At 46.0% G+C, this 20,673-nt stretch overlaps 1 protein-coding gene across 1 annotated transcript in view; it reads right to left on the reverse strand.

The window, feature by feature from the left end:
* KDM4A (lysine demethylase 4A) overlaps positions 1 to 20,673 on the reverse strand; it is a 1,237,605-nt gene that overhangs the window by 574,129 nt on the left and 642,803 nt on the right. The window contains exons 12-13 of the mRNA XM_069642410.1: positions 20,145 to 20,435; positions 1,973 to 2,084 (exon numbers count right to left, since the gene is read on the reverse strand). Coding sequence (XP_069498511.1) covers positions 1,973 to 2,084; positions 20,145 to 20,435 — 403 coding nt within the window. The remainder of the gene's footprint in view (positions 1 to 1,972; positions 2,085 to 20,144; positions 20,436 to 20,673) is intronic.

A 20,673-nucleotide genomic window follows, 5' to 3' on the forward strand; every position in this document is an offset into this window, starting at 1 on the left:
GGAAAATGATTCTTCCTCACCTAGGGACAAGGTAAAATAATTACCAAGTCTAAGCAAAATGTGCTGGGGTTGACACAAGTCAGGAAGATTTATCGCCAATATGAAAACCTTACCTGAGGGTTGAGGGGAAGATGGCTTGAGTTAGGGAGCAGTTGATGACTGTCAGGCTACGGATTAGAATTTGAGTACAGAGGCTGGGTGGATACTATCCATGCACATTGTGCCCATTATGGATACTAGGGTGGCAATGAGCTCTTGCATAGTGAATGTCTGGAAAATTGCTCAGGTAGCTGTTTAGCGAGACGGGATGTGTATTGTGCAGCCAATTGTATACTTGGGGTCTATGTGTTTGTGAATCATGCTGATTGTATTGATGAACGTGAATTTTGCAATGCTGTGTGGTACAGGTGGTTTGGGCAGAGGGTTGATTCAGTGCTTGATGGTTTTGAAAATGGCTTTGCTTTCATTGTTGGCTCAGGTGTTTTGATAGTGGTAAGCCTTGACAAGTGAGATCAGCAGTCTGCGTGTCGCAAAGAGTTCATTTAACAGGGTAAAGTTGGATGCTCTGGAGGATTTTCCCCAAATCCCTTCTTGTTTTCTGATGTTTCCTTTTTTTCTTGAGTGTACCAGGGTGTGGAAATATAGGCTTGAGGGTGTGTTGTTTCACTGGGGCATGGAGGTTGATGTGGTTGTGATGGTGATGTTGGGTTCTTGGAGAAGCGAGTCGCAGGTCTGGTTTGTCAGAAGTAGATCAGCCCTTGTCAGGTGGAATTTGACAAGGTCTTCTGTGAGATATTCCACTCGAAAGTTCTTGAATTATCTGAAGGCTTGTTTGCTGGGTTTCTGATGGCTTTGCTGGACTGGTGTTGTGTGACTTATGTCAGAGAGGTTTGCCAGATGGTCTGACCAGTCGAGCAGGATTGGAGAACTGTGATGGAGGGTGGGGGTTGGACGGTGATGATGAGGTTGAGGACATTACCTTTCCTGTGAGTTGGGTCCTTCGTGTGGTGCACGAGGTTCTGAATCTTGAATAGGCAGTGTAGTTCTTCCTTCCTTGAATTTGGTTCTGGGCTGCTAGGAATATTGAGGTCGCTTATTGCTGGCATGCATGAGAGACAATTTTTGAAGTGTTTCATTCAGGAGATGTTGGGCTAGGGTTGTCCGTAGATGAGGTGATAAGTGACAGTAGCTGTTGGGGAGAGCGGGGAAGGTTTTCGAAAAAGATAAAATAGTGGCAAATCCAGTTGGGTGCATGTCAATGATGCCTTGTGAATGATGGTGAGGCCTCCACTGATCATGTTTGGACATTCTTCTTGTAGAATTGTGTAGCTGTTAGGGATGTGGACATCTAAGATGTGGATTTCACCAAGGTCTCAGTAATGAAGCTGGCATCAATGCTGTGTGTGGCATTATCTGCTTCATAGTCTATTGCTGAGCGGACATTGGTCGCGAATAATTCTTTGTGTAGTGGTGGATGATACATAGTGCTGTTGGGGTCTATGGTGACGCTGGTGAGGTTGCTGCAATATAGGGTCCATGATGTTACCAGTGAGCAGTGTGGCTGGTGATAAGTGGTGATGTAGGGGTGGGTTGTTGGGAAAGAGGTGAAACCATTTGAAGGAGCTTACCCAATGTTAGAGGAGCATGGGTTCTGGTCCTTGGCCCTTTCAGTACAAAGAGGACCAAACAGGAATTGCCCTTTTCTTCATCTGCCCGGAGGAGAGACCTTCTTAAGACTGATTTCCAAGGAGGTGTTTAACGTATGTTCTGAGGTGGAGCCAGGAGAACTAATGAATGACAGTAAGGTGTCCATCAATCTTGTGATTAGTACTTTCAAAAAGTGGTACGGTAAATGTCTGCTACTGTCTCCGATATCAGCATCTCAATACGAGGATGACTAACATGCATAATCCTGCCGACCCCCCCAGTCACCAGTCACCAGCAAGCTAAGATTGATGCTCATAGTACTCACCTTCATCACTTCCGCCGTCCTTCATCACAAGAGGATGATGTCGAGGCAGTTTGGTCAAAAACGACTTCTGGCAGGTAGGTTTCTCCGGCTCCCTCATGGTGTCGTCTGGTGCCTACAAGAGCCCAGAAAACAATGCTCAGTTTGATACTCTCAACACATTAGAAATGCAGTATTTTCCCTAGCTCTAATATTCCAAATATCATGACAATTAAAACAATCACACCTTGAAAACAAACCCAAAAATAATCACAGGAGGGGGCTTAAAATGTCCATTAAAGGATCCTACAAGGTACACAAACAAAAATAGAAATAACCCTCTTACAGTTATATATTAGGCTGCTGAAACACTTGGGTAACATTCCGACCAACAACTTGGCTTTATTTTTTTTATTGGAGAACACACAACAAACACACAGCAAAATGTCTGAAATAAGTTACATATTCATTTAGCAGACTGATTGCACCAACATTTGTTCTGAAATGCACAGCAGCAACATTACTAACTGATAAAAATGCTACGGATGGGCCAAAGACATTGCTTCCTGTCAGGAGGAATCTCAAGAGGCCTATGCCCAAAGTTCAAGTTCAACCTCCCAGATCACAGCAAGTACTTTCCGAGTGTCCTTTTGGCCACCCACAGTAGCTATAGTCAAGCAGCAAACGCACACATATGCAAGAGGGTATGCGGAGCACCAGTAACGCTATGTAAACAATGTTTGGCTCATAGAAAGAAATGCACACAGAAGGTTACAGTTCTATGGGTCTTGTATATAATGTTGCAGGCATGAAATTACAATTACAGGTCTCTCTTGAGTGAGTAGGGAACCAAGGAGACAGGGGAGTTTCGGGCACCTTCCTCACTTCCAGCCCTTTCAGACACACAGGAGGCAGAGGTGGGTTTCAGTACTGAAGCTCGCCAAAGGCAAAACGAACAAAGGGCTCAAACCTGGTTTGGCACACGGAGTAAAACCCAAGAAAACTCTCACAAACAGGAAATGGCGAAAAAAGAAGACCGGGGCAATTTTGACACAATGGTCACCCATGGGTGCTATACTGCAGCTGAGGATTCAGCCTGCGGTAGAAAATCACGATGGTAGGAAGATTAAACCACTGCCACCAGCCATTTAAAGTCGTGAGGGTAACATAAGACAATGGGGTGTGCTGGATCTACAGAGAGAAAAGGTAAGTAAAGTCAAATTCACTTGACTATTATTGGGAACTGTAGTTCACCCAAGAAAAGGTAGTTAAACCTTGTGAGAAATCTAAAGGATTTCTCTGCGACACTGCACTGAAGGTGCTGTGTGTCACCATACAAAAAGTAGATGCCTATGGAGTTTGTCAGACTCCAAAAACAAAAGAAACAGCTAATCCAAATCAGATCAAAACACACGATAGAGAGAAAAGGGCTCACTCACTCCAGGGTTAAAATTTAAAAGTCCTAAAGTCCAGCAAAAGAGCTGGGGGTCTCTAAGGTTGAAGGGAATGACACCATAAATGAGAATTCTCCCTAACACCTAGCAAACCAGCAAACTGTTTCTCTTAGTCCGCCGTCACCCACACCACCTGGAACGGGAGCTTCTTTTGCTCCCGAGGCCCTCTGGTGTACACCTGCCACCGGAGACAGCCTCAAAGCCCTAGGGTGCATGCTAGCCACCAAAGACAGCCTCCTAGGAAAGAAAGCTTCCCTCACTTTTGCTTCTTGCTGCGCAGCCTCTGCAGAACAGGTCGCCAGAGGGCAAGTTTCCCTCTTGCACACTTCCCGCTGCACAACCTCTGCACTTCAGGTTTCGGGAGGCACAGACACTCTCACTACCGGCAAATGATGTCTGCCGAACAGTGGGCCTGAGGTAGTCTCTCTCCTCCAGCTTCTGCCTGTACAAACCACACTGCTCCATGCTCTCTCTGCTCTTCTCTATGGCCTGCATCTGAGGGGGTCTTTGAAGACTCCCTCAGGTGTGGGTCATCTGAATTAACAATCTGACCACACCTGCAACATTATACCAATTTAGTCCTCTTCTTCGTCCCAGTACTTAGGCAATTATGGGACTCGAAGTACCCAACGACAAAGTTCGGTTTCCGAGTTTGATTTTTACTTTTAAACCCAAGTCTGTTCCTTATAATATACTTTAAAGAAATATCATGAGGATTAGTCACCAGAGGCGATTGAAAAGGGCAAGGCAGTTCCTTTAAGCCATTATTATTCACAGATTACCCTTCACTGCATCTTTGGGTGTTAGGGAGATCTTTAGCTTTAAAAGTCTCCAGGATTTTGGAAGGGTTTTTATTTCTCGTACGACCTAGGTGTTACAATTCGTTTGTGAAATCCATATCTGCATACACCCATAGAATAAACCACTAACCTGGTCAGACGTTAAAGATGAGAAGAGTTGAGAATCCTCCTGAAACACCTCTCTCCCCTCTGGCTTAGAACGGCCAGAAGAGAAGGGATGTCCCAGGGAAACCCTCTGGGGGAAAAAAACCCTGTGTGTTCCGGAGAATGTAGAAGATCTGGATGTCGTGAAGAGGAGGGCGTGTCTTCAATCCATTCTTGGGAACCGGATATCTGACCAGGATTATAAAAAGAAAGAGTTCTTTTATCAAGTTGAGTTGTATGTAACAATGGACCTATGGAAATTGTTCATTAACCGTAATACCATCAAAACGAGTCTCGGGAATTGAGATCCCTATTTCTTTGTCCGCCCTTTCATCTCGTGAGAGTTATGCTGTCGTAGGAGAAAGCAAGAATATTATATACGCTAGGGAGGTGAGTATTGGAAATACTTTTGAAAAGACCCAAGTATACCTGTGTTTGTTGTCGTATGTTACTGGATGATGAATGTGGTGCGTGGGATTCATGAAGCGCTTCGGAAATCTGAAAACGCTATAGAACAACAAAGTTAACCGGAATTCAGGATGAATAAGGATTCGCGAAACCACCCTCCCTAGAGCCCGGAATGTCTAAGGCTCTGTTCAAAGAACGTACCCGATCATGAACGCTTCCCACGTAGTTGGAGAAGGCGGGCGGAGTTCGGAAAACAGCACGTACAAGGTGGAGCGAGGTGTCTGCAGGGACTCGTGAAATGAGGTGTGTGCAGGTGTGTATGTGATTGGTTTCCTAAGATTAAATTGAAGGATAGTTAGGTACGCAAAGTCTATAATGAGAACAAGTAGGAAAGTTTCCTGGGTGCGAACTCCCGAAGTGTTGGCTGTCAGCAGTAGCAACACACGGGTGCGTTGTTAGCGATGGTAGATAAACAGTTTCCTGACGTGGGGGCGGAGTTTCAGAATGCAAAACACACTGCAAGGCTGAAACGCCAGAACTGTTACCAACGGCCATGTTGGGAGTAAAAATAGAAGAAATGTGCATACGGGACCAACGATGCCTTAAAGACCAACGATACTGAAAAGGTGCAACACTAGGAGTTTGTGATTGTTTTAACCCTATTTATAGGAGTATCTTGTAGATCAAAAAGATAGTTATTACAATAAGCCATTACATACTCTGGCATTGAGGAGACATCCTCCCAAGAGGAAGACCTATGCTGCGTCTTATCCCACGGATTCCTCTCACTTTCCTGGGCATTTTCTCCTCCCAGGTGATCCTCCAGCAGAACACCACCCCAAAGGACAGGATCAGAAAGTTTCTACCTGTCCATGGCCACCTGGGAGGAGACTTTAGGCAGGGATTTATTGAGGAGTTTGTGGGATTCATCATACTGGTCTCCCTGTTTTTTTCCCAAAGTTCCCGTTACCTCTGTGCTCGGAACGCGAGTCTGGATCTACTTGGGGGGCAAGCGGTTTTAAGTTCGCTCGGTGCTTCTTTCTGGTTCACTTGCGTGGCTCAGCGAAGGCGGGGGCTGGCAGTAGGACTGAACAGTACACCTCCCAGAGGTCACGCCACCACCTCAGCTTCCCCAGCACTGGAGTAAGTCAGTGCTCTGCTGGCTTACAGGATTCTTCAGAGACTTTCACTCTCCAGCGTCGTCTCTTCCGAGGGCCAGCTTCTCAGCACAGCTGATAGGATCCAAGCTTCAAACCTCATGGGCTTTGCTGGCTCCCTGCCGGCTTCTTCCTTCTTTCAGTCCTTTCACTGTTTTTCTCTCTCCTAGCTGGGTAACAGTATAGTAATAGTAATAGTAATAGTTGATGTATTAAAACAGTAAAGGCGCCATAGTCAAACCTTAACGCTCCTGGGCTAAAAGCATGACGATGACCCGGTGGTAAACTCAGTAAATCTAAGGCTAAGGGTGGGAACAAAAAGAGAACCTAGACAGCGATAAAAACACATTTATGCAGCCATGAACAGGACCCACAAAGCGAACACATGATTAGTCACTCTAATTGGCTACACCTCTAGTAAATAGTAGGCGTCACACTACTTTAATACATCTGTGCAGGAGCACTTTTTAGGCATATCTATGTGCAGAATGGAATTAGCATAATAAATAATCTTGGACCCAATAACCAACAGACTCAATGAATATGCCAAGTACTACTTTATTGTAAAATCAATAAAGTAGGCGAACCACACATTGTAATTCACGCACTCACAGTTACATTGCAGGTATACAAAGGCTTTATACCCCACTGTGTGTTCGCTATGACATCATCCTACATGGCAAACAATAAAACCTGTCAGGCTCCTTATAGAACATAAGTGTTATTGACTTTATTGTCTGCCCTTTGTCTGGTGGGTAAACCTTGTACTTCCCTCTAACTACATATAATACAGATTTATAGCAGCATAACAGTAGCGGATTCGACTATGCAATATTGTATGCTCATCGTCACACAGTCATTCATGATAGGTTGGCATACTATCCCAACATTGGACACTCGGCTCCCTAGCATCATGTAACCAAAACGAAACTCAGGTGCAAAGAACAACGTCAGACCACTGCCCACTTCTCCAGTTAGTTCTCCAATCTCTCTTCAGCGAAGGCTTTCTCTTTGTACTTTACCACGCTGTATGTTCTCTTCTATAGGACTTTAAAGGGAGTTAAGGTACATTATTGTCTTTGGCCAGGGCTCATGAATAGTCCTGGTTATTCTGGTCCTGCACCACATGTGAAGAGACCACGATTTTGTCCATTACGCCTTTTATTTAGTTCTATTTGATTTGGTTATTTCAGGTGTCATTACCCTCTTCGGCCTCTGGAGACTTGGTTGGTCCGTCTCACATATGCTTTCTACAGCTTTTATTGATCAAATTTGGCATTCATAAATGTTTGCTCATTTACTTAATCTAAGAGAAATATGTCCTGCATACATTGCTTACCTCGGTAACTCCCTTTTTACCACTCAGTAGCTTCTCGGTGTGGCATACTTGATCTCTGGCCGGCAGCTATTTTTTGTTCATGCAAACATTTGTATTTCCAGCCTCTGTTGGTTCTGCAACTCTGGTCTCTCCTTCGAGCTCTTCGCTTACTATTAATAGAGTGCCGTCACCCATTTCTCCATCATGGCCACTCTATCCATGTTCTACTGCAGCAAGCTTCTATATCTTTCTTCTACCTGCAATTCTCCTGATACCACTTCAGTGCAAGGGTACATTCGGTATGGCTGTCTGAGTGCATAACGTCTCATACACTCAATGTGGTAATGAGATGATAGATACCTGGTGTCCTGCACAGTGTCTTTCCTCCAGTATGACGGAGGTGGGGGTTCGGGGGGGTTTATCAGTAACATACTTGTCTGATCCTCTATACATCAAATATCAGATACAGCGCCTAGAGCGAGGAAAAGGGGTTAATAATTTCCCAACAAGGGCCAGAGAGCCACCAAAACTTTTAATCGCTTTAAGTTCACAAAATCATAAACCAATGTCTCCCTACACTCCAGGAAAGCAAGTGATAAAAGACAACCAGCAGTTAAGACATTGTAACTGAATACATTTCAGTACTTCGAGGATTTAAAATCTGTACAGCAAATCAATGTTACATGCTAAAATCCTAGGCTCTTAGGAAAATTCTGGGGGCCAAACGACATTCACTTAAGTCACTTCAGTTGAATTGGAAATAGTTCCCCAGATAAAAAAAATGAACAATAGGTAGAGCTCTAGTTATGGGGGAATGCCAGGTACGTGCCTATTCGACCCAACAGGTGGAGAAAAAGTTGTAACCAAGCCCAGTGGATTTCAGAGAATACCCCCAAAGAGCTCCTGTTTGAAGAACCAGACAGATCCAGTAAAGAAGGATGCACATCAGGATTCAGGCCAGTGTAAGCCAATGGCAAACCACATTAGAGGGCCTAGAGAACCCCCACTACTACTAGAATAAGATTAACCTTTATGGGAAATCCAACAAATAATCCAGCAGTGCAGGAACCAGGCGTACATGCTCAAGATGGCAGTTCTGTAGGACTTGACTCCGTAAAAGCCAAACAACCCAGTGAGTAAAGGTCTTCCACAAGTCAAGCACCCCGGACCAGCAACGACCCAAACAACTCAAAAGAAAAATAATCAGCCTTCCTAGTAGGGTGCCCCACCAGCCAGGAGCAGAAGCAGGGATGAAGGTTGCAGCAGAAAGACAATGGAATCTGACTAAGCAGACCCAGACAGTTCAAAAGGACACAACCGAATAGGGAGCCAGAAAAAGTGAAAGTGGCCCTGACAAAGAGCACAAGTGGAGAAGTGTGTCCCACCACCCTTCTGTACCACAATGGCTCCCAACACCGAGGTGCTAGGCCAGAGGGATAAAATAGGTGGAATAAACAGGAAGCCAGTGGAAATATGGCCCAGAAACTGTCCCAGGGTGGGTCATCCAATCGAGCCAGTCCGAGGTCCAGGAGGCGGACGAGGCCAGCCTAAGAAAGACAACCAGCAGCCAGAGAGTGAAACCTGAGCTAAAGACAAGGTCCCCTTAATCAGCCAGCATGGCCAAACCTGATCCTGAAAACCCTGCAGCACAACTCTACAGTAAATTCTCCACCACTTAAGGTAAGAATCCAGCAGATTTTATGAATGCACAGGGTTTCCTGCTAGATAAACACATTCACCCATGGTCTGGTCTAAGCCAGACCACCAATCACACAAAAGGCAGACATACAAAGATTTTGGAGGCTAGCCAGTTAAGCCCTAAAAGTAGTAAACACCTAGGCCCACTAACACTGTTTTTTTATTGGACTGTCTGGGTCAAGGTTCTGCCAGTCTAAACCAGGAAAGGTGCAGGGCTGGGCTCAGAGTGGGCCCATGTTTTGCAATGGCCATGTTAGGCCTGTCTCATGGTTTTCACAATCAGAAGGATGGCATAACATTGCAGAGTATGTGTTAAATAAATCCATTAGTTCCCATTGACTACCATACTGGTACATTAAACTACTAATGCCGTAAAAAAAAAAAAGGGTGCACCACTGATGATGCCAAAATTAAATTAGAGCTGCCACCACCCTATTCAGTGACACTAGTTTAGTGTGACAATGTGACAATCTTGTAGGGCCAAAATAAGATGTTCAGAAAGCATCCCTGTCCTTGGAGCCAAAGTTTCTAGAAATCCAATGGAAGAAAGGAAGTATAAGGGGTCTCATATAATGGAAAGGAGGTTTGTAAAGAACCTTAGTTGCACCAAAATAAAATCTAGACACCAGAGAAGTCAGCAAAATTACATTGGGTTTCAGGAAATGAGAAAAAAAGCAGTAAAAGAGAGGACATACTGCCAAACAGCCAGTGAGTGATCCAACAGCAAAGCTCAACCCAAGTAGAGATATGCGGTTATACTGCAAAGGTTGTATATGCCAAGCGAGGACAAGGTAGAGCCAAAAGACCACCTACCTGGTCGGAGAGGGAGATTCTTGCCGGGTACTGCTGTACTTAGGAATTCCCCCGAGTGCCACTCTGCGGCCCGGCCACAAGGCTTGATCACCGAGAGGCTTCCAGGGAAACCCTGATGGGGATAAAACCCCATGGAGAGCTGCTGGGGTTCGTTGTCTCCACTAGATCCGGAATGAGGAGATGTTGATCCTAGGTGGTTGGTCCGGTTCTGTAGCAATGGTTCTGTCGGGACAATACCAGCTCGAAGGCCCAGCTATAAGGCCCCTCAATCGTGTCTTTTACGGTCTTCCTGGCCCTCACACAGAAAATGCCTTGATGGTAATGTTACAGAGCTACTGCCACCCATTCCCGCTGTGTAAGAACCACCCATGCACCGGCACATTACAATCTGTTAAGAGGAGATGCGGCCCCTCTTGCACACTCCTGGATTCCAGTCCTGCCTACCCCCACATTACTCCTTATGTTCCCGACCCCCTCCCTTCTACGTCCCGCCTAATGGACTCACCGGTGAAAGCACGCTGAGACCAACCCACATGGTCATCTGCGTTACGTTTCACCCCTCTAGCACAATCGCACCGGCTCCTCCAAACCAACCACACTCGCCCAAGCAGGCTAGTGTACTACATTATCCCTCTGTGATGTCTATTACTACCCACCTACCTGCATTAGTCAGTGCATTACCAAACTGTTTGTCCATATATCAAGTGGCAGGTTATAATTATGATTCTGCATCTGCTTTATTGCCACAATTGCCTGCAGCAACCTCGGCCCTGAGCAAATGCACGCCTATGTATCAAGTGACACGTTATAATTATGATTCTGCATCTGCTTTATTGCCCACTGTATCACAACTGCTTGCAACAACTTCTGCCTTGACCAATTGCATGTCTCTGCATTTAGTGCCATGCACAAAACCATGCGGCATAGTGTAATAGCGAGCTCCCCACTTGCTTCACATCCTATTGCTCCCCAAATGCCCACAGTAGTTCTGACCTCGATCAATCGCTTCCTTATGCGTCAGGCAGCACACCGCCAAAATGTCTCGGTTCCATGTGTTAAAATCGTGGCAAAAATGGCCGTGGACACAAAATTTCATGGTAAAAAGGCTGTGGTTTTGCCACCGCAATCCATGTAAAGGATGCAGGGGACACCCACACGACCCCCGGACCCATAATACCTTTTATACCATTTAAGGGGAGCAGGGGATACCCCTACTCCCTTTAAATGATGTAATGGGGTGCCCCTTTAACGGGTCAACCACAGCATTTTTGCCACGATTTTTTTGTACAGGTGACATTTTTGCCACGATTTTATCACTGTATACCAAATGTCTCACCTGCCTTTTTTTTGCACGCAACTGCCCACAACAGCCTCTGCTTCGCCAAATTGTGTGCTCATGCATCATGCAGCACGTTGGAATAGCAACTTCTCAGTTACTCCACCACCTATCGTAGCCAAAACTCCCATACCTGCATTGCCAAACTATATGCATGAATGTCAAGCAGCACGCTGCTATGACAGGGTCCACACCATCTCCCTGGACGTTGCCTCCCAAAAATAAAATAAAAAAAATAAAAAATCACCACCTTCTGCCCTTTGTAACCATAATACGGAACACCCTGGGGTTCCTAGCTCCCTCAGTACCAGTAACCCCTTCACACCTACATACTTAAATGGATTGGTAGCATACACCACCATAAAACCCCTCTTGCAATGCGTAGGGTTCCCCCACCTGCCTATACCATGCCCAGCCTGGCTACCTCCAACCTCCACTCCCCCAAAAGTCTTCACACTCCACCACATAGTCCTTCCCACACCCAGGACCATGCAAACACCCCTCTAAGCTTATACACCTCCCAACGCCAGCCACCTTCTCCTAGGATCCCGGTTTCATGCCATGCTGCCCCATGGTTGGGCATCCATCGCCACCATTGACTTCGGTCAAGAACTTATCCCCATAACTCAACTTTGCCCCCATCGCAGCTAAGAGCTCTCCAAGATCTCCTCTCCTGAGATTGTACTCGCCCCTAAGTCACAGTTGGCAACACCTCACGCTCACATGAGCCCCGACATTATACTATCTTCCAATTCCCTCCACTGCACCCTCATCAATTCAGAACCTGCCCCCTGCCCCCACAGCAGGATACAAAATGCTACTTTAGAAACTGACTACTGTGAGAAAACTGTTTCCCTAGCTAGTCCCCGGGGATTTGTCATCCTGGTGGCCAGGACAAGGCCATCGCTATTGGATCCAGTTCCTCGGGGTGGACCAGTGAGGGCGGATCACCTGGATGGAGGGGGGTCTTCGGGGAGTAGGACACCGACGGATGAGACTCGTTATCCCCCTTCTTTCAACAGCTTTTCCCCATTCTACCACGTACGACATTCAAAACCACGGCCCCTCCACCCCCACTTTTTCCTATACTAACTCTTTTGCACAAGATGAAAGACAACTGACTAACACCAGAGCTGTTTACCTGACATGTCCCCATACAAGGGTCAGGCAAAGTCAGGCAATTGACAAGAAACACACACACCGGACATCCCTTTTTTTTCCACCACAGGGATAAAATGTGGAGCACGAGAGCACATTACGAGCAAGGCAGACAGCATGACGAGACAGCTATCGAGACACAGCATTCAAGAGGGGGAGAAAGATGGCGCGAACTGAGAGGATAGCAAGGAGAGAAGCAACCTTGCCCTTTCTAAGCCAGGTCCGTGTGACACCCGTAAAAGGAATCGTTGTCAGGTCCTTGGGTCTTAGAGACTTAAAAACTGCTGATTTAGGTGTGAGTTGAGGTTGAATTCATAGTTCTTTCCTTGACTTAATGTTAGTCAGCTGCAGTTATTCCAATCCAATATGGTCAACTTCCTGATCAGCAATGATTGGCTACAGACACCCGTTATGCAACAGTGATGCAGTTTGGAACCTCAGGAGAGGTTCTAAACTGCCTTTCAGTCAAGATCCCATGGTGAGTGGTCACAGCATTCAAGAGCTCCAGAGGAAGACAAGTAAACAGATAAAGAAAGCACAGAGACCACAGATTCAGGAAGATTTCTTCAGGAAGAGCGACAGACTAAATCTCAGATAAACCATAGAAACAAATGCAAGTTTACAGTAAAGTTCAAGTTTAAATTTCACTCAGAATTTAAATACAGCATTTGTTCCAAGACTGAGGAAGAAAAGTTTGCATATATAGAAATAAGTAACTTTTAAAGTTAAAATTCTTTTAATAAGGAAGAGTGTTGCCAATTGAATTCAATTTCGCTTTCTAACTGGATAATAGTGGGCGTGCCAGCTCTTCATTTAGGAGTGTAAGGAACATTGTTGCCAGCTCGCGCACGTCTTCATTTTTGTTAGCATTGCAATGTTAAATTAATGCGTCGTGTGAATGCCGCCGCTTTAGAGAAGCGCACCTAGCAACGCGCGTAACGTTACGTGAAATAAGGAAATAACTTCTTGTTACAGCGGGTTGCGTTGGCTTCACAGCTGTTAGATGCGTTCTAGTTTTTTCCTTCAGCGTTACAGGTTCGTTTTCGTGTGCGCTGTCCTTCAAGACCGTCAGCTGAGGAGCCGATTCAGATCTACAGCGTGGCGTGAAGGAAAAAAAAATCCAGCGCGGAAGTTCGGCATTGTTCCTGCGGTTTCTGTCGTGGGCACAGTAAGTGAAGCAACTGTTTTCAAAGAATGAGTTGAGTTAATAAGTAAAGGATTGGTCAGCACACAGCTGCGTATGAATATTACTTAATTCCCACGAATGTAAATGTTACAAAAAGGTTATCTTATCAATCCATGAAGCAATGAATTGAGATTTTTACGAGACGATAGAGAGTGGCTACTTATGAGTTGAACTGAGGAACTGTCTATCACATTTAAAGAAAAATATAAGGAAACTCAAGCATAGCTGATGAATAATTCTTTGAGAACTCACAGAGTGAAACATTAACTATTGAAGAAAGTGAAAGTAATGCAAGTCAACTATTTTGGGTAAAACACAGTAAAAGCCCAAAGTTCAGAAAATTTATTTCTTTGTAGTGTAAAGTGATTTAATGTTAATCTAAGCTGTGAATTGCATGTAATTGCAGGACATCCAGTGTTCCAGGGCATCAGAGAGTGAGAGGAAGGAGCCAGAGAAGTCCAGACCATTTGTTATTTTCTCCAATCCCCTTTCCCCCAGCCTGGTCAACTCAATAGTTGTTATAATTGACTGTTGGGCGTACTGGTTTGAGGGATTTGGGGGCTATTTGTCTGCTCTTGCAGGGTATCGGCGCTGGGACCTGATAATCGTAACACGGCAAACAATAGCTCAGGTTTCTTGCAGCAGATGTCAACGGTACACGGAGCATGCCTACGCTGATAAGCAGGCCCGAGGGAAACTCCTGCTACTGTGGTACCGGCCTGGACTCCAGATATGAAGAAAACCAAGCAGTTCATCACAGCAGCTGAGTCGAGGGGAGAACCGATAAAGAAACCGAACTGTGTTGAACAAAATGGCTAGCAAGCGGCTATTTGAACTGTGAATTGTTAAGGGAAGACCCATTGCAGACGGGAGAGGCACCACATGGGTGCTCGCTCAAGAGAGACTGGTTGATCCAGTGTTGAATGAAACTATTAATACCAATAGGCCATAGTAGCGCCGCCAAGACAAATCAAAGTGGTCATACACGGGTCGAGCCAGTACAGTACAGTCTAAATTCTTTGATCGAGAAAGTATTGAAACACAAGGGAAGTGAATCCCACATCGAGATAAAGGAAAAGGAATTGTAAAGTGGCAAGAGTGAACCCGGCAGAGAGATGCCAATAAAGAGGGGTAAAGTCTAAAGTCCCAACAAACAGTGTGTTGACAAAAGTGAACCCGGCAGAGGGATGTCCACTGAGAGCTATTTAAAAAGACATTAAGATTCATGAATGCTAGGCAAGCCATAGTAAACCCGGCAGAGGAAGGCTGAGATCAAGTGGGGTCGGTGCCCGGAAGAGGTGGACCCAGAGGTAGGCAATCATCACCCTACATGCTACAAGGAAACAAAACATTTATTCTGTTACTTTGAAAGCATCAGGTCTTCAAAGGCAAGAGACTATTATTGAAAATAGAGTTAACCATCGAAGAACCTGATAGCTGGTACGAAACTGTCGGCTTGTGCTTGGAGAGATCCAATGTGGTATTGGTATGGTACTGTTTATTTATATAGCACCTACACACACGCAAGTGTTTCAAAGCACTCAAGGAGGGCGGGAACATCGGGGAAAAACAAACAGTCGCTCAGAGCCCTTGAAATATTGAGACGATAATAGTCTGCACAGGCAGAGTATACGAGTTAAAAATAGATTTAACAGTTTGGGAGACAGCAAATAGGCCTGGCAGCAATTCTGTTTTCTGCAACTCAACCAGAACAGGACTGCAAGACTTGTCCTTGGCCTCAAGCCCAGGGATTGTATCTCTCTAGGACTGAAATCTCTTCACTGGCTCCCAGTGGCTGCGAGGATTAAGTTCAAAACCTTCTGTATTGTCCACAAGGCCTTCAGGGGTCTGGAGCCAGGGCGAGTCACTTCTCCAAGCAACGAGTTGGTGGTAGATATCTTTCTTCGGCTGGGGCCTCCCTCTAGAACAGCCTTCCTGCCTCCCTGAAAACATGAGGAGAACCATCTCTGGTTCCGGAAGCACCTCAAGACCTTCCTCTTTGCTTCTGCTTTCTCCTCCTCACCCCTGCTGAACTCGCAACTGAAACTGCACTGGTCACCTGGCTACCCTCTGATCTCTGGTTTAGGACGCCTCCCCCGCCAGCTCCACACCTGCACTGCCTCCCAGGCAACCTATCCACTTAGGGGCTGTTTCTGTATCCCTACAGTCCCTATCAGCTCTTGACACCCGATGTCTGCACTTACTCCTGCACTTGCCACTAGCTGGCCACACTTTTACCTATTATTTTTATTCATTTCATTTATTCTTTACTATTGATCCTATGTATTGCATTGGCCCCTCCCCCTCCCACCTGCACTTACCCTTTCCCCTCTCCCCTGCACTTGCGTGATCTCAATGCCACTTGGCCTAGTAAGATCGTTGTCTTTGTCTTCCCTCTGTTACCCCTCCCTTGCCTCGTCGAGTCTTGAAACACTAAGGTATAGGCACGTTACAAATGCTATATCATATCATAACAGTGCAATTGAGGGGTGAAAACAAGGGGGAACAGACATACGATCTTCAGGCGTGGTGCGTAACGATCGAGCAAGGGCATATAGGATCACAGGGAGGGGGCGGGGGATCAAGTGCACCCAGTCTGTTGAGACTGGGGTAAGTGCAGAGAGAGCCATTCTCTAGGGTTAATTTCACAAGCGCATTGAGTGTGGGTGGGGTGTAGGGCCCTGTGGCAAGTGCGAAAGAGGACTGACGACGGTGCTGGGGACCAGTGAGACTCTAACGTACACCAAACGGCCAGTCAGTGTGCTTGTTTGTTTGTTTATTTATGTATAGCGCGCACCAGACCCAAGGGTATCAGGGCGCGAGAACAAAAGGATACTTTAAGCTTACATAGTTACAATGTTAAATAGTTACAGTGTTACATAGTTACATGGTTACATAGGCCAATACAACAATACAAAATGTGATACATGTTATTTTACATCTAACGATATGCAAATGTACAACAAGATCCATTATGGGTTACTGGTCAAACGTAAAGGAATAGCAGGTTATGCAAGAGCAAAAGATCATTTTCTTTAAGCTAACTGATGATATTTAATCAAAAATGTGGGTAAGTTTGGTCAGACCTTAACGCAGGTGTTAGGGAATTCCAAAGTTGGGCAGCTTTGACAGGGAAGCTATTCCCACGAATTGTGGTCATTTTGAAGGGGGGAACTGATAAGCAGTTTGTGTAAGCCGCTCTAGTGGGTCTGGACGCAGGTTTTCTTTTGAACCTCTCTGTCAGGTAGCCAAGTGCTGCATTGTTGAGGCACTTGAAGGTTAGGGATGCAGTTTTTAGTTTAATTTTGTCAATAGTTGAGAGCCAGTTAGATTCTCTTCTAGTCGTTGAAATTTGTTACCTTTTGGTAATTCCTAGGGCTGCTCTAAAGGCATTATTTTGAAGCATTTTAATTTTCTTCGTGATATGTTTATTAGATCCCAAGTAGAGAGCGTTGCAGTAGTCCAGTTTGGCCAGCACATGTCGTCTCGTCAAAGTGGTGCAACTGCTTGCGGAGAGGTACGGTTTCGCTGATCTGATCTACTTACATGTGTAGGCCGTGGAAGATGCCATAGGGTTAACGTGTTTTGCCAGGGTAAGGCTAGAGTCGAGGTAAAAACCTAGTGTTTTTACCTCCTTAACGACCTTAATTGTGTTGCCATCTATGTCAAAGGAAGTGTATTCATGGCTGAGTTTCTTAATGTTGGATGTAGTCCCCAGAATGATGAGTTCCGTTTCGTCATCATTCAGGCATAGACCATGAAGTGCCATCCATGCCTGGATGATGAGGTATATCCTATACCCCAAGGCCAAATCCTGATTGTAATCCCCAGAAAGTGGGATAAGGAAGAGGAGGGAGAGAGGGAAAAATAGAGAACCGGGTTAGCAGGGTAGAGCTAAAGAGAAGGAAGAGGCGAAGAGGAAAGTCTTGAGGAGTTTCCAGAATTTAAGGAGATCCGGCTCAAGACGGAGGGCGGCAGGGAGGCTATTCCAGAGGGAGGCACCTGCTGAGGTTAAGGATCTCCCTCCAAATCTCTGCTTGGAGAACAAGCTCACTCGCAGAAGGTTGGAGGTAGATGAGCGAAGGGCTCGTGAAGTATAGTATTAAGTTAGGCAGCATTGCAGGTAAGTAGTTCCCAGGCCCCAGAAAGACTTGTGAGCAATGCAAAGGGTCTTGAATTTGATCCTTGCAGCCACGGGGAGCCATTGGAGGGATTTCAGTGCCGGAGAGATGCAGTCCCAGGGCTTGAGGCCAAGGATAATTATTGCGGTTCAGTTCTGGATGAGCTGCATGGGGCGCAGGGCTGAAGAAGGGAGGCTGAGGAAGAGGTTGTTGCAATAGTCCAGCCTGGAGAGAACCAGGGCTCTGGAGACAGTGAGCCTCTGGGGGAAAGTGAAAAAAGGTAGAGTGCCTCTGAAGAGGTGCCGCTGATAGACTGTTTAGAGATGTCTGAAATGTGAGAGGAGAAGGAGAGTGTGGAGTCAAAGATGACCCCCAGGTTTCTTGCTTCGCAGGTGGGTGCAGACGCAGGGCCAAAGGAGGCCGGCCAGAGCGAGAGTGGGAAAGCAGGAGCAGGGGTCCCAATGAGAGCAATCTCAGTCTTAGTGGCATTGAGGCAGAAGTGGTTTGCAGCACACCATGACTGAATAGCAGACAGGCAGTCAGATATGAGCGAAGATGAAGAGGGGCTGAGGGTAGACTGAAAGATCGTTGCGTGTCATCCGCATAGCACTGGAAGTTAGAGGTGAAAGTGGCAATCACACGTGCCCAGGCAGCCATATAGACATTGAAAAACTAGGGGGATAGGTTAGATCCCTGGGGAACATCACATGTTGAGAGAGTGATAGTTGAGTGAAAGGCTCGAGTTCGAGCTGGGATGGGCGGTCAGAGGAAGGAGGATAACCACGCCACAGCCGAAAAGCCAGTGTAGTGACGTTGATGTCTTCACAGCACTGCAAAAAGTACAGGCCTGATTAAAATATAAAAGCAAAAAGTTTGAAATAAAAATGGAGGGAAAGGTGCTGTAAAGAGGAATCTTTCCTTACAGTCTGCTCTTTCCAATACAGTTCACAACAAGACCAGGGGGAATGACTCCCTTCCCCTGGCATCTTTTCAGTGTACATGAAATGATTCAATGTTCTTACCAGGAGAATTACTCACTTCTCCTGATGTTTGCAAGTTCTTTCTCAACTTGAGTTTTATCTTGAAATGTTTTCATTACATCAACAAAGTTTTAAATCCAACTTGCATCAGGGTCCCAGACACTTGCCTGAGGATCAGTGGGTGCATCTCTGCCACTGGTACGAGAAGGAATTCCTCAGATGCTGGATTCTCCTGTGTTGGGGTTGCAGACCGTTCTCTGATGGTCAGTGGACTGATCCATGCCACTGGTACGGGGAAGATTTCCTCGAATGCACTCTTTGCACTGCTGTGGCTTCCCAACCCTCGATGGCCGATAGGCCTTTTGCTTCCACTGGCAGGAAGCAGAGACCTCTATATTCCTACCTGTCCACCTGTGTTTCCAGTTACATTCTCGGACTTGTTTGCACAGTGCCAATCCCTCCAGGGACTTGGCTCGGTCTCTGTCTTGCTTCCTGCAGCCATCTGCCTTGGTGGTGGCTCTGCGTGTTGTGGCTTCTTGCAGTCTGCACCGTTCAGGGACTGTGCGGTCAAACTCCTCCTTGAGGTTGTGCCACTGCCTCACCTGCTTCCCACTGGGCTCGGTCCTGCCGACGCAGGTCCCATCACAAACTCCCTCAGCCACTCGCTGGCATCCTCTGAGGAGCCCTCTCTTCGGGTTAAGTGTGGACTTCGAAACTCCCGGGTTCTCCGATGAGGATGGAAGACAAAGATGCGGAGTCCTTATTCTGTTTTCATTACATGGGGCTCAATTCGCACCAGTGTAACGTCAACACCTGTTGTCAATGGCTCCTTGTTATTCCTCATGCCTCCTGTGAGCCATCTTGTCTCAGTACTAGCACAGTCAACATCAGTAGTTTGAAATGGAGGGTGGGGGCCAAGGAATGGGGGTGTGATGTTGTACAACGGGTTGTACCCAAGGTGGTTGTCCTTATCCCCAGAGGAGCCCCATGAAATCCTCCCGCATTATACCACTCTTAGGGAAACTTTTGGGTAGCGGCCGCATCTCCCCAGCCTCATAGGAAAGCGCTCCCCCTTGGGGAGATGTGACGAGACCTGGAGAATCGTCACAATTCCTATATCCAGGATGCACCAAAAAGTAATGCAAGGCTAGCTGTATGGAAGGATTTTATGCCCAAATGAACAGAAAGGGGCCTAAGGGCACATAAACTAGCCCCTTGAGCCCTGAACAGGACAGACAACGGCCCAGTGTAAATTTAGAATATGGCCCACAAATGCGCTTTGTTGGTTGTGGCATTGGAAGTCCAGATGTTGTGGGTGCAGAGGTGTCTTCTTTGAGCACTGATGGCAGCATGTAGATATTAAATCCAATGCCTGGATATTGGCAAAACCTATACATTGAACCCAATTCCTTGATATATTGTGGCAGAAGCTGGGCATATAAAGGCAAAAACTGCCAAAAGGTGTTTAATATCAATAACAGACATTTCAGCCAACATTTAAGTACACAAAAGCCAACACTAAATTGTCCAAGCACGTGCCAACTGTTTTGCAGCATTTCTGCAATGTTTCACATGTAAAATAAAAGAGACTAGGTGTTTATGACGGATGAAAGATACACTCACCAGTTTCTGCTTCTGCTTGCGTGCGACAAAGTCCTGAAAACTTTGAGGTGGACGGGAACTGAAGATGGTTGGCCAACGAAGTAGCCTATTTTTCAAAGACCTGACAGAGAGAGAGTCGCAAAGAGCACAATCAGGCCATGGGTGATCAGGCCCTAAGCACTGCAGGCACAGATTGTGCGGGTCGGCTTCTGGAAACTGCAACGGACATGTACGACATCTCTTGAAGCCAGTCGTCTGAGGCCCAAGTGGGAGACGGGAGTTCTGCATAGAAGCTGCAGGTTCTCGAGAGACCTTGGATTAAAAAAAGAGAGAAAAAAAAAGCATTAGGAAAAAGGAAGGCTTGTGGACAAAGGAAAATACATGTATTCTGTAAAAAGTATTCTGTAAAATTATTAAAATCTGAATGGCATCCTTATCAAAGCCATGTTCTAAATATTAGTCCGTCCACCACCAGGTCGGGACAAAGGAACAATTAAATAAAAATGAATCCCAATCAAAATTAAGCCGAAGCTTTGCACAGGGGCATGAA

The sequence above is a fragment of the Ambystoma mexicanum genome, chromosome 1q (genome assembly GCF_040938575.1).
Source record: "Ambystoma mexicanum isolate Mex_15411 chromosome 1q, UKY_AmexF1_1, whole genome shotgun sequence".
Classification (NCBI taxonomy): domain Eukaryota; kingdom Metazoa; phylum Chordata; class Amphibia; order Caudata; family Ambystomatidae; genus Ambystoma; species Ambystoma mexicanum.